General features: G+C 42.0%; 1 protein-coding gene across 1 annotated transcript in view; it reads right to left on the bottom strand.

The window, feature by feature from the left end:
* Nucleotides 1-5,212: 5,212 nt before the first annotated feature.
* Nucleotides 5,213-14,230, bottom strand: part of rai14 (retinoic acid induced 14) — a 29,954-nt gene continuing 20,936 nt past the window's right edge. The window contains 13 exon segments of the mRNA XM_089020550.1: nucleotides 5,213-6,253; nucleotides 7,366-7,431; nucleotides 7,513-7,671; nucleotides 7,742-7,909; nucleotides 8,521-8,689; nucleotides 9,279-9,745; nucleotides 9,838-10,497; nucleotides 10,499-10,507; nucleotides 12,048-12,149; nucleotides 12,588-12,692; nucleotides 12,806-12,886; nucleotides 13,165-13,251; nucleotides 14,115-14,140. Of these exon segments, the coding sequence (XP_088876676.1) occupies nucleotides 6,167-6,253; nucleotides 7,366-7,431; nucleotides 7,513-7,671; nucleotides 7,742-7,909; nucleotides 8,521-8,689; nucleotides 9,279-9,745; nucleotides 9,838-10,497; nucleotides 10,499-10,507; nucleotides 12,048-12,149; nucleotides 12,588-12,692; nucleotides 12,806-12,886; nucleotides 13,165-13,251; nucleotides 14,115-14,140 (2,186 nt within the window). The 3' untranslated portion in view covers nucleotides 5,213-6,166.

The following is a 14,230-nucleotide window of genomic DNA, read 5'->3' as shown; positions in this document are numbered from 1 at the left end:
TGTTTTTGCTTTTTGCTATGTCAGACAAAGCCAGAAACTCCCTCCGCTGCGGCCCCTCTCATCAAGTCTGCTTTGTAACACTTCATCAGTTTCCACCGCCGGCCAAATGTAGATCAGTCAGGCATCTATGCATTAATATCGTCTTTGATCCACAAATCTGTTGTTCGGTTGCCTTTCAATCCCTCAAAGAGCCTCTGCACTCATATTTTGATTCGGTTTGATTAAGAGAAAGTTCTTTGCTTAAATTTTGGTCTATTGCCAGCAAATAAACAAAAGTCTGTGAAGTCTTTGAGCCGACTCCATGTGGGGCACGCATCCACCCGTCCCCCCCTCCCCAACCCCCTTTTTGCTTTTCAGTCACACACTTTAACAAGGTCTGTGAATGTATGTGAGGGCCAGGGTGGGCCGCGGGCCAAGTTACATCTTGCAGCAATTAAGCCGCTTGTATCTATTGGTGTGTACCTCGACCACGCTTCAGTTTCAAGGCCAGCGCGGCACATCGAAACTGAAGACATTAGACTGCTTTGGCACTGGAGGTGGGAAGGGCCGACATTGCAACAACACGTCATGGACACAATAAAATGCGGTCGTATTAGATGGAACGTCATGTGTTTGTGATGATGTGGTGGGGGACGAGTGGGTGGCAAGTGATGAAGGACCACATGTTCTCATGAGAACTCAGTCGGAGATTGGACATAATGTCTAACTGTATTCATTTTAGTAAGTGACGCGCAAAAATATGGAGTAGTCGGTCAGGCAAGAACGTGTTATGTCGCAATCGGGGATATTATGTCTTATGTCACAATTTTTTTGCACCGTTTTTGAAAATACAATGACATTGAACTAACAACGGACCATGAGAAATAATACAGCCTGCATACTTAAATTCTAAATATCATATCCAGTTAACGTTCATCTTGTTCAACGTTAACAGTGGACCATCACAACTTGATTGTTTTTGTGGTTGACGGTTTCTGAATAAATTTAATCCCACAAGTCGGATAATGTCATACAAAGCAGTGTTTTTATTGACTGTCATCGCTGCACCGGCATTTTCACAGCCGCGCTTTGTTCAGCGGAAAGGCCAGTTGCTGTTAGACAGTTTGAGGCTGGATAGATGCTTGACTTGAGTAGCCCGCGATGACAAGAAAGGAGCGTCAGCGCAGAGCGCAATGTGGAACTGTCGCAGTTTGGAATTGAAGCGGATTAACGAGGAACGGGAGCTGTGAAACAATCACTTTTTGTCAATGGATGCTACACCTTCACGTTTACTTTCAACATTGAGCTTGTAGCAGATGTGCACATTCCACCATGATGTCCATGATCCACTGGTGAAAAGGACGTTTTGTTCTTCTCCTCTTCTAGAACTGCTTCATATGACAAAGAGGGTGCAGAAACTGATAGAATTCAATGACCGTCTGTGTCTTGGTGGTGTCGTATTATTTCTTTCTTTCTTTCTTTTGACTTCAAGATGGCGTTGCGAGAGTAGCTGCCTTGACAGCAGCTCCTGTATTTTGTTTCTCTCTTGTTTTCCTTCCCTGGTTTTATCACTTTGCTGCTGTGAAATGTACAGTTCTCCAGAGCGAGACTAGTAAAGGTTAATATAATGTATTGTTCTTTGCTGTTTGGTTTTTGTGTGTTTACCTAACCCGTAGTCAGCTGAGATAAGCTTCAAATCCCCATGAAGACAACCATGCAATACGTTAATGGATGTATTTGGAACTTAAGGCTAGCAAGGCTAAAAACCAAAAGAAAATAGTTGTTCTTACCTGTGCATTTTTTTTCTATTTCCATTGTTTCCTTTGGTGTTCCCTGATTGTAACTTCATGCTGGCATTTCTCATGCCTGACATTACTGACATGCCCAAATGTTCCCCAGAGACCGCGTTTCACTCTTGAGCGCCACTTAACATGGATTCAGTGTCACCCAATATTTTTTTAGCTGTACGCCAAGAGTAACAAAGATATCATTGCCGATTGGTGTTTCCCCAGTGTGTGTTTGTGTGAGATTATGAAATAGAATATCTGTATCACATTTTATTTCCCAAACATGGGATTTCCTTTTGCAAGTATATTCAAGATCAAATACTGAAACACAATCACAGGTAATCACATTTCAATTCCTATTTCATTTTGGATTCAAAGGAGAAATTTTGCTTAAAAATGGGTGGGTGGTATCAAGAAGGCGGTCTGATGTCAAGACTGTGCCAAACATGTCATGTGAGTGGCTTGCAATAGAAATGCCTGTTGGGAAATGTGCATCTTCATCTTTGAAAATTTATGACTTTTCAGCCACAGTTACAGTGATAGCTTCTAAATCTATTTCTTAGAAGCCTTTACTCATCACTATATTTGTTGTTCTTTTATTTTCCGTGTAAATTGACCGCACAGAGTGCAGCCGAAATTGGCAGTTCACAAAAGATTTGTGGTTGAACATTGGACGAATACGCTTAAACCCCAGAGACCCCGACTATGTGTAGACAATTAATCAAAAAGTCACCATTATTATTCATCTGTTGCCTAAACTTTCCACAGCAACAATAAGAACATGACATTTTCAATTGCACATTTAGAAGAAATTGTGTCAAATCTCTCAAGCGCCATTAGAGGATAACACTTAAGTGCATACGGAGACACGCTCTCACTTTGTGGGAAACACGCCACATTGTGACGTACTTTTCGTGGGAATCATCTAAAAATATTAACCAGGCTCTTGATCATGTCATTATTAAGAAACACACCGTATAAGAAGAGGAGTTGAATCTTAAAGTGACAAATTGGCAGCCAAAACTGCAAAACCCTGTGACAGCTGTGATGAATTGGTTTCGGTCACCAAAACAACCCCCCCCCCCCCCCCCCCCCCCCCAAAAAAAAAAAAAAAAAAAAATGACCCATTCATTTGCCGCTTCCTTTTTGGCAGTTGACACAAATTGGGAGGCGGAAATAGAAATACAATTAAAAGGACAGAATATCTTTTTTGAGGCAAATATGAAGGTTGCAGTCTTAAAATGGCACGATAAAATTAACTAATTCACTGCCATTCACAAATGTATTCGGGAATTGAAAATATGACCACGCCATTTTGTGAATTTGTTTGGTTTTGTCTTGCTTGGGTGCCGAAAAAGCGCTGGCCTAGGCCTCTGGCAATGTTTTCCCCTTCCACAAGGGGGCATTTCCCCTTTTCCATGTTAGTGCTTTGTTCCACTGTCAGCTGTTGCTGTTGTTAAAGCGCTATATACACCAATATGTATGTATTGCATTGTATTTTGGACAGCTCGCCCCTATTTCAAGATCATATCACTCCAAACCCATATAATTTAGGAATTAGCTCTTTTTTGATGAAAGAATAGAGTCTAAGATTTCTTATGCTGCATTGAATGTTCATCTAGTCCTAAAACTCAATATTCTGTGTGTCTTTCAATTTGAGTGAAAATGACAGAAACCCTGGCACTGGAGTGGACACGTTTTTGCACGTCTGGCAGTGAATGAGTCGATTTTTTTTCTTGCAAAATTTAGAATTGCAACTTTTCCCATCAAATTGACCTTTGACTTTTTTTCTGTCTCTAATATTTTACTATTTCTTTTGTAATATTCCACTTTATCACCCCTCTCCCATTGATACTAATAACTTGCTGCCTCTCAAAACCAAAATCCACGATCTTAAAGTGACAGTAACCAAACCAGGGCTGGTGTATGAGTTTTCTCATACACCAGCTGTCATCAATCTGATAGTTATTGTGCATCCCCACATTTTTCCAACCCGCCCCTCTTTTTTTTTAATCTCATGTCATAATGTATTTTTCAGAGTATTTTGGTTTGATAATTTCACAACTAACAAACAATTATTGTGCTGTTTTCATCTTTCCATTTTATGACTTGATTCACCAGCATTTTTTTCTTCTAAAAATTGTGACTTGAACATTTCCTTAATTTAATTTAATTTAATTTATTTTGTTTCTTGGAAAGTTTTTGACTAGTTTCAAAACAAAACTTTAGTCTATTTGTATTTATTTTTTATAGCACTATTACAACGTGTTTTTTTCCCCTCATGAATTTGTCTCATTGTGACTATTTTGACTTGGTTCTCATCAATTTAAGACTTTTACGAGAAAAACTTGTCACTTTTTCTCTTTTATTCTTACCACTTTATTAAAGTTTACAACCGCATATTTCTTTTGGATATGGTGTTGCGGCTTGTGCTGCTTGACCAATACGAGCCCATGATGTATTGGGATCACAGCATGCAGCACCCCGAGGCTGCAACGTCTGGGGAAGCACGGTTGACAGGAAGTTATCGTGTAAAGACAGATCTGTGTTTGTGTGCCCAGCGGGCAGGAGCCAGGACAGGAAACCAAATGGTTTTGTGCAACCGGTTAGAGGGAACAAAAAAGAAGATAAATGATCCAGAGTTATTCTGGGGATTTTATCATCACCTAAAGCTGATGGCATGGACAACGTAAAGAGTTTCTTTCTTGGAGCATCCAGAAGTTCACCTCCTAGTTTCTCTTCACCAGTGTATGTAAAGCACACGAGGATGTTGATTTAATCTTTTGAACATGATCCAAGAAATTTCTTTTAATTAATCCCAAATCGAGGAGAATAATAGGCAAGCATAGGCGAGCTAGATCACATCCCAAGATGCACAAAATTCACAATTATGAACAGTTGAGTTTTCTGTGAACCTAACACACATTATTTTGGAAATCCAGAGTGTCCAGAGGAAAGTCACATGATCACGAATTTGCAAAACTTCACGGAAGAGCATTGAACCGAGATACGAAATCTCAATCTGTGATGCACAAGAGCTCACTAATATACTACTCGTTACTGGGGATGCCAGAGAAATATTAAGAGTTTGGTAAATATGGCCATCTAGTGGCCAAATTTGAACGTATCAGTGATGATCTCACAATAGTATTCTGTTTATATGCATTTGTGGTGGTCTCTATGTACACTGCGAAAAATTAACACAACTATGTTTTTGTGTTAAGTTTATTGCGAAGGGCATAAAAAATCAGCTGTCCATTCCCACATAACTACAGTTATCAATACAACTTTCCCTTAGAGACACCCAGATGTGATAGAAAACATGCAAAAAAGAAAACAAGTCTTCTCGAATGGGGGATAGGGGGCTGCGATATATTTTTCGAGAGTGCTTTGAACACTCTTCCTGAATAAGACGCGATAAATGATCATGAAATCAGGCAGATTTGTTTCTTTTCTTTTATTTATTTTTAACAGTCAAACACTCCAGCAAATGTCACCTTATGAAATCATATGGCTATTGGCACAGTACTAAGGCAAAAGATGGCAGTGGAGTAAACATTTTAAGGAGATACACTACATAAAAAGTGCTGCAAACGTGATGGAGATGGCATCTGGGACATTCAATGACTCAAATATGGCATTTAACAGATCATTTGGACTGAGATGCAAACACGGCAGAGCCATAGTCAACTGTCTGATCAATAAGTGCAGACTCAAGACATTCAAGACAATCGCCTTATCAAGCCGATCATTTTGTGATACTAAATATTCAAAGGTTTACAGTTCAATAGAGGGCGTGAATAAAAATACATGTCAGTAGACCAAATAGTGCATTGTTACGTTTGGAGGATGGAAAAAAAAAATCAAAACATTCAAAGAGGAGCCTTCTTATTAGTGTACAGTAACTTGGACCCCCCCTCAAAAAAATACTACAGTAAAATAATTACAAACATTATCATGCAAACATGGCCACAATCTCATGCTTCACCGTCATGACAAAAATAATTTAGATTGTACCAGAGAAAGTTTTACACATTAGGAAAGCTAAGTAAAAAAATGTCATTGTAAAAATAGACGCTTTAAATGGCAGCACCAATGAGGCTTTTTTTTTATTGACACGCCGTGTAACAGAAGTGGATCATAGTCGCTGCTTTCACGTAGCAATGTGACAGTTCGCATGTTTGTATAACACACAGGAAAGGTGTGTTGTTGATTGATATTGATGAATGTTGAGTTTTGGGTGGTTTGCCTTGAACTTTCTCGTTGTGACTTTGCTCGTAGACCACGTGAGTTCAGAGGCACGCCCGTTTTGCAGCCTCGCGGGACGTTGGCGGCAGCAGCAGTTGACTTCAGTGTGTTTATTTAAGGGTTTGTTGGCTTTGGAACGTGCTCGGCGCCTCTCAGCAGGTTTCCTTGGTTTGACTTGGCACCTTGCACATCATCAAAATTTGCTTCAAGGCTTTCTGCACATCCTCATCCATCTGACCCTGGAGTGCAATGCAAAAGGCAAACATTCAACTAAAGCGGCGTGCAGGCAGACGCGATCTGGGCTCAATCGGAATCATTTTCCATTCGTTATGATTAACTCATTCACTGCCATTCTCGAATTCATTCGGGAATTGAAAAGCGTGGCGTGTAGCGCCATTTCCGAATTTGTCCGGGTTTTGTTTTTTCTTGCGTTCCGATAAAGCACTGGTCAGACCTCTAGCAATGTCTCCCCCCCACTATAGTGCAGCATTTTCCTTGGTTTTACGTCCTTCTGCTTTCTACTATCGTTGTCACTGCTTTATTTTCCTGTATATGATACATGTCCATGTTAAGCGCTTTGTTCCAGCTTCAGCTGTTGTTAAAGCGCTATATAAATCAATATGTATTGTATTGTATTTTGTACAGTCACCTCGATTTCAAGCTCAGATAACTCCAGACCCATATAAATTAGGAATTACCATATTTTCTGATGTTTAAGGTGAACCCAAAAGCCTTGATTTTCTTCAAAAGATGGCCTTATACGCAGGTGCGCCTTATATGTGAAGTCATATTGAGGCACAAAAGGTTTCGCAACTACTGTCAGCAGCCACAGACTCCATCCACCCCTGTAGAAGTCGTGTGTAACCCCAACCTCTACTGTAGCGCCTTATAATGTGGTATGCCTTATATTTGGAAACAATATAGATTTATATATTATATTTGAAAAACTTTTGTCATTCATTAAAAATGCACCTTATGGTCCGGTGCGCCTTATATATGGAAAAAAAACTTTGAAAATACACCATTCATTGGGGGTGCGCCTTATACTCCGATGCATCACCTTACACACCAGAAAATGCGCTAACCTTTTTCTGATAAAAGAAGAGAGTCTGAGATTTCTTACGCTGCATTGAATGTTTATGTAGCCCGAAAACGCAATATTCTGTGGGTCCTGCAACTTGAGTGAAAATGACAAAAACCCTGGCACTGGAGTGGACACATTTTTGCACATCGTTCGGCAGTGAATGTGTTCAAGTCAGTGTATGTCGGAAAATTCACAGTCTAAAAGATTACGCTGACCAGTCATTCATAATGTGCAAGGTCAACCCCGAGTTGAGCCAAGTCATCGTACCTGAACAGCATAAAGAAGATGCATCCTGTACACTGACACAATCTCGTTGTGCTGCTTCTTGGACTCCTAAAATGTGGCAACAGAAGCCGCGTGTGAGAGAATACGTATGTAATTTCATAAAAAAGCAAAAGGTAGACTAAATCTTACAGCTAGTTGGTACTGCAATTGTTTGACTTGTTGCTGCATGGTCTCCAGCTGCTGGTTCTGCTGCTGTCTTTTGGAGGGTGACCCTGAGCTGTACGAGAGCTGTGATAGGCTGTTCAAGGCGTCCTTGAGCTTGGCCACTTCCCGGGACAGGTCGTCTATCTGGAAGGGACGAATGGGGTGCATTAGGCTTCTGGGCAAGTCTTCTCTGAAAGGGTTCAAAACGACTGACCCGCTTGTTTTTCTCCCTCTCGGAGGCCACGTGATTCTCCACCAGCTGCTTGAGCTGACCCACAGCGTCCTGGGACTCAGCCAGCTTGGAAGTCAGACTTTGGTTCTCTTTCTCCATTGATGTCAGAACCTCTTGGATGGTCTCCCGCTCTGCTCGATTGTCTCGTGCCTTTTGGTTGGAAGAAAATGGCTGTTGGTCATGAGCCTGCTGTGTGTCCACCTAGGAGCTTTCACTCATTCACTGCCATTCCCGAATTTATTCGGGAATTGAAAAGCGTGACGTGGCGTGCCCTTCCCGAATTTGTTCGGGGTTTGTTTTTTCTTGGAGGGGGGGGGGGGGGGTCCGATAAAGCGCTGGTCAGACCTCTGGCAATGTTTTTCCCTTCCACGAGGGGGCCAAATTTGCTTTTTGTCCATGTTAGCACTTTAGTACAGCTTCAGCTGTTGTTAAAGCGCTATATAAATCAATATGTTTGGATTGTATTTTGTACCATTTCAAGCTCCGATAACTCCAGACCCATATAACTTAGGAATTAACTTTTTTTTTTTGATGAAAGAAGAGAGTCTAAGGTTTCTCACGCTGCATTGTATCCTAAAACTCAATATTCTCTGCGTCCTGCAAATTGAGTGAAAATGACAAAAACCCCGGCACTGGAGTGGACACATTTTTGCACATCGCCTGGCATGGAATGAGTTAAGATGTGACCTCAACCCATTCCCAGAAATCAAGCTGGGCAATTCCATCCCCATTTTGGCAGAAGCCTGAGGTTTCCCACTCACCTTCTGCCAGGCATCAGCCGCCTCCAAAGCCATGTCGTCTTGCTTCCTCAAGGCCTCCTGCAGGAGCTGCGTGAGGTGGTTCACCTCGCCCTCCAGCTGCTCTCGCATTTTGCTGTACTCCTCGCCGGAGATTGAATCCTCCAGGAGGGTTTCATTTTCCGTCGTGATCCTGGAGGATGACCACATGGTTAGACACAGATGGATCATAGTCACGTAGCGATTGGTATCAAGGGAGTATGTTGAGATGATGCATCTGCTGATGTAAGATGAGTTTGGAGCGCCGTTGTGTATGTGGAACTGTCGCGGTTTGGAATTGAAGCGGATTTACACAGGACAGGAGATGTGAGACAATCTCTTTTCGTCAAGGGTATGCGACAGCTTCCTGTTTGCTTTCGACATTTAGCTTGTAGCAGAGGCGCACATTTCACCATGATCCACTGGTGAAAATGATCCTCTCCTCTTTCATGTAGAACTGCTTCATACGACAATGAGGGTGCAGAAAGTTCTTAGGATTGAATGACTATCTGTGTCTTTGTGTTGTCATATTTGTTACAGTATTTTTTTGGGGTTCTTTTGACTGCAAGATGGCGCTGCGAGAGTGGACGCCATGACAGCAGCTACTCTATTTTGTTTTACTACTTCTTCTTTTCCCTTCCTTCCTTTCATCACTTTGCTCTCTGTGAAATGTAAATTTCTCCAGTGTGAGACTAATAAAGGCTAATCTAATCTAAAATCCAAAACATTGTTCCCTCGCTCACCTATTCTGAAGAGCGTCCAGTTGCAAGGTCTTGTGACGGAGCTGCTCTTTCAGTTCTTCGGACTGACTTTCCAATCGTTTGATGGCGTTGCCTAACGATGACATCACTTGAGCGTGGTCAGCGAGGGCCACGGTGCTTTGCGCCTGCACTTCCGCTTCCTCCCTCAGCTGCGATATCTCCTCCAGAGCCGCCGAGTACTTTTTCTCTGTGTCTGCGAGTAGCGTCTGCATCTCCTCCAGCCGATTCTGCATCTCCTGATGCAACTCCTCTGAGGGCGGAGACGGCGGCCGGCCTGTCTCGGCCAGTTGCTTTTGCGTGACCCCGAGTTGAGCTCGTGTTTCGCTGTAGGAGTGCGATAACTCCAGGAGGCGACGCTGCAGTCCACAAATGACTTGGTTGAGCTCAGATTTCATTTCCTCGAAATCTTTAGCTGCAGACTCCACAGGAACGGTGCCCCTCAGAGCCTCCTGATGATATATTGGGTTAAAAAAAGCACTTTGTGAGGACTAGAGGTTTCAATAATCGATGGACGGCTAACTGGTGTGAAAAAAAAACATACCTGGAGCATCCTAATTTCCTCTTGTGCCTCCTTATACATCTCCTCCATTTTTGCCATCCTCATTTCTTTCTCCTGACTGCATTCTTCTGTACTCCTCAGCGCCTCCTCCAACTGTCTCAATCTTTGAGTCGCATTCTCGTGCTCGCAGCCCGTTTGGACGAGCAGCGCCTTCAGCTGCTTTACTTCCTGTTCGAGCGCCGACCCTCGCTGGTGATTGGCCAAGTCGCCTCCCATCTGCGCTTTCAACTCCTCCACCTCCTCCACAGCCTGGTGGTATTTCTCCTGGGTGTCTGTCAGCTTTGCCTGCAGCTCGGCCAGACTTTCGATCAACTCTTCTTCTTTTGCTTTCCCTCTTACACTTCCTTCCTCGCTTGCTTCGCTGCTCCTCTCCTGGTGGATCAACGCTAGGAGCGAGCGATTCTCTTTTCTAGTTTCCAGCAGCTTCATCTGGACGTTCTCGAGCGCCTGTCTTAAGAGTCTCGTTTCCTCTTGGCTGCCCCTTATCCCTTCCTCCTCGATGCCGTCCTCCCGCGGTGCGTGGGCGGTGCAAGGTACAGCTGCGGCTAGCTCTAAGTCATCCCGTGTGGAATGGAAGGAGGAGTTAGAGGTCATGCTGTCGGGGCGGCTGGTTTCTTTCAGGTCCTCGTTTGCTTGGAGAAATTGGATGTTTCTGCAAACAGGAATCAGGGGATGAACATAAACAATACTCAGTGACTTCTTTAATGTCTCTTTCTGGTTTGTGATCCGTTCTTGGCTTTGCATGGAAAACATGCTATGTGCTTTTTTTTTTAAGGGACAACAATGTACTATTTGAAACAGCTGATCAGTCAGGGGTACATGTGACTAAACAGTGGGCACTCAGGCATTAAGCAGATTGATTAGAGAAGCATCACTGTAGCTAACGTTGCTGCTAACAAAAGTGGGGTTCCTCTTAACAGTCGTCTTAGCAACATAAGCAATTTCTAAGACGTGAGCAATCACACACGATGACAAAAAAGGTGTGTGTGTTTAATACTATTCGTGAATGTGATAATCAGAAGAGGCATACGTTTTGTGGGGAATAGGGACCAATTCCTGTGATGAGTAGCGAGAGAAAAAAACATCACAATGTGTCTGTATGTTTATATGTCAAAAACTATCATCCCAAAACCCTGTCATCGCATTTCAAACTCATCTAACATTACTCATAAAATAAGGGTCTTTACAGTTCCGCATATATTTAGCTACATGAAGCTATCCACCTCTGTTGAGTTGGATCATTGAACATACCTGCGTCACATCAATTACCACTTTCCTATTACCCATCCCAAAAAATATGAATGAGTCGTGCTTTTTTTCCCCATTTGCATCTCATTCACTGCCGGACAATGTGCAAAAATGTGTCCACTCCAGTGCCAGGGTTTTTGTCATTTTCACTAAATATGCAGGGCCCACAGAATATTGAGTTTTAGGACTACATAAACATCCAATGCAGCGTAAGAAACCTTATTATTGGATATGCCAAGCAGCTCATGTATTTTGTTTTTCTACTTTCATTCCTTTCATCACTTTGCTGCTGTGAAATGTAAATTTCTCCACTGTGAGACTAATAAAGGCATATCCAATAATAAGAAACCTTAGACTCTCTTCTTTCATCAGGGAAAAAAGTGTTCATTCCTAAGTTATATATGTCTTGAGTTATCTGAGCTTCAATTGGGGGCGACTGTACAAAATACAATATACAGTAAAGTCTCGTTATATCGATATTCTCAGGAGTCGGAAAAAATATCGATATAACCGGACTCTCGATAATATCTGATCCTGCGGCATGTAAATTTTCTCCTTGCGTTCATAGAAATAGTATCGTAATAAGCAGTACTATGGATATAACCGATATCGATGTAACGAGACTTTACTGTACTTTATTCTTTCATCAGAAAAAACGTTTCCAGAGGTCTGAGCGAAGCTTTAAACGCACCCCCTCGCAAGAAGGAAGAAAAAAAACAGAAGAAGGAATGCCGCTCCACATCATGCTTTTCAATTCCCGAGTAAATTTAGGAATGGCAGTGAATGAGTGAAGGAGATTGAAATTAATTTGCATTGGTGAATTTGTGAGGCTACGGGATCATTATAATAACACCCATAACTGAGGAATGTAAGTAAAGCTGAGTAGTTGGTACAACACATTGAAAAAGCGGCATGAGTATTTTATTGTTCTCTGGGCTTCTTACCTTAAAATTGCTCGCCAGTTGCTGGTTTTCCAGGGTAAGAGCGGTAATCTTGGCTTGAAGGGCTGAAACAAGAGCGGCTGATGGCGTAACAGCGGGTTCAGCCTGCCGGCGCAAACAACATGTCCTATACATTACAAGCTGGAGACATTTGAGAAGCCTGAGCTTTTAAGACCACTCGCAAGTCAGCCAACACCAAAAACAGGCCCCGACATGTCAGCTTTGATTCGACCTCTACAAGAATGCTGAAGGTTGAACAAGTTGAGCTCAAAACAGATGTCCCGTGGCACTGTACTCGCTACATCCGTATGTATCGACCCAAAGCGCAACAATTGCAATGAGAAAACATTTTAGGGTGAACGGAAGGAGAAATACGTATGCCTTTAGAAAACGGATAGTACTGTCGATTCTGTCACTGTTATAACTCACACTGTACTTTTCAAGTCAAAGACAAGAATGTCACCCTGGAGTGATAGAAATTGTCGTCGTCATCCCATTCGTCTTTTCTCTAGAGCTAGTACAGCATTTTAATTTTGTAATTACCTTGGGATCCATTTCACCGCAGTTCGTTGAGTCGTCCATTGTCTCCAGCAACATGGTGCTCTGGTTGTTGTGCAGCCTGTCATCCTCCTCTCGGGCTTCATCATCCTTCCATACAAGAACAGGGGGGGGGGGGAGTGGGAGTGGCGATTGGGAAAGGATAACATGGAAGTTGAGGTGGGACTTCCTTATGCATTGGCCAATGAGTGTATCATATTCACCTTGTAGATGAATCGTTTCGGAGTGTCACTTTTGTTGGATGAAGGGGTTCCAGAAACTGAAGGCGTACACGTTCCAGACCTCTGAAGGCCGACAAAGTGGAAAGTGATTTTATCTCTGAAATATTGATTTTGATTTGTATACACAACAAATCCCCAAAAGCTTGTTTGAATGAAGATTTGTATCTGCTAATCTTATTTGATACTTGTTTTTGGGAAACAGCTGTTCTGGTGTCTGTTTTTTTTTTCACTCACAAAAAAACAGCCTGGACTACGACTAAACTACTAAGTTTCCAAAATGTGTATTAATACAAGAGTGCAGGACATTGATACAAGCAGACGTACAGAGACATGCATTTTACCTGTAGTGGGCTAATAGGAGGTGGAGGTGCTTTTCGTTTTTTGGGAGTTGTGATCCGTTCATCATTTAGCTTAGCTACTTGATCATGCTATAAGGGGTCAGCAGAAAGCGAAGGGATACATGGAATCAGTGGTGGTTAGTTCAATGACTGAGTGATGAGAATTGAGTTTCTTCTAATCATAGCAAACAAATTTACACGAGCTGCGTCTGGTCGTAAGTCGTGGAGATCATTTAAATGTGACTAGAATGACCATCTTTATTTCAGAAATGCATCATATTTCCTCAAATAGTGGTCTTTGTTCTCATCGCCATCATGTCCCAATTCAGTAATGACTGTAGGTACTGGTTAGCTACAGGTAGAATTAAACAACATCAGCTATCACAGTAGACACCGATGATTTAATGTGGAAAAATAAAAAAAAATATCCATACATTTTCTATCGTGCTTGGTAAACTTGAAGGATAAGCTAAATTCAACAGGTTCTTGTGCTGTGCACCCAGAGAAGGCTAAACACAGTACTGTATTCCTATTAATATTGTGTTTGTTGAATATAAATCAATCAGCAAACTCCAGCCATTTCTAAACGTCTCATGCGGCGGCCATTTTGTCATTTGTTGTCGACTGAAAATGACAAAATCACAACACTGAAAGTTATCAATAAACTCAGGCAAGTACAGGGAGAACATGCAAAATTAAGGAAGGGACTCCGAAACCGAAAGTGCACAGTACTTTCCTCCACAAAATAAAAACGTATAATAAATATATATTTTACATTTAAAATCTCATGAAACGAACACCTAACCTACTTACACTCTGTTGTTCAGTAAATAAAAAACACACTATATGAGGAAATAGATGATTAAATCTGGAACCGGAGGAGGACATAAGGCTTTCTTTTCACAGTTCCTAATTGATTTGCGAAAAAAACACTTAAATGCATAGTTTCTTACCGCATGACTTATGGGAGACTTGGAATCTATAACGTGAGTGAAAAGGAGAAGAAAACATTAACTCATTGACATCCAAAAGAACTACTGAGACATTCCACTAGATGGCAGTGTTGACT

The sequence above is a fragment of the Hippocampus bargibanti genome, linkage group LG18, assembly GCF_051943395.1.
Source record: "Hippocampus bargibanti isolate YZ-2025 linkage group LG18, ASM5194339v1, whole genome shotgun sequence".
Lineage (NCBI taxonomy): Eukaryota > Metazoa > Chordata > Actinopteri > Syngnathiformes > Syngnathidae > Hippocampus > Hippocampus bargibanti.
The sequence above is the reverse complement of the archived record's forward strand: the minus strand, read 5'-3'. Positions and strand labels throughout refer to the sequence as shown.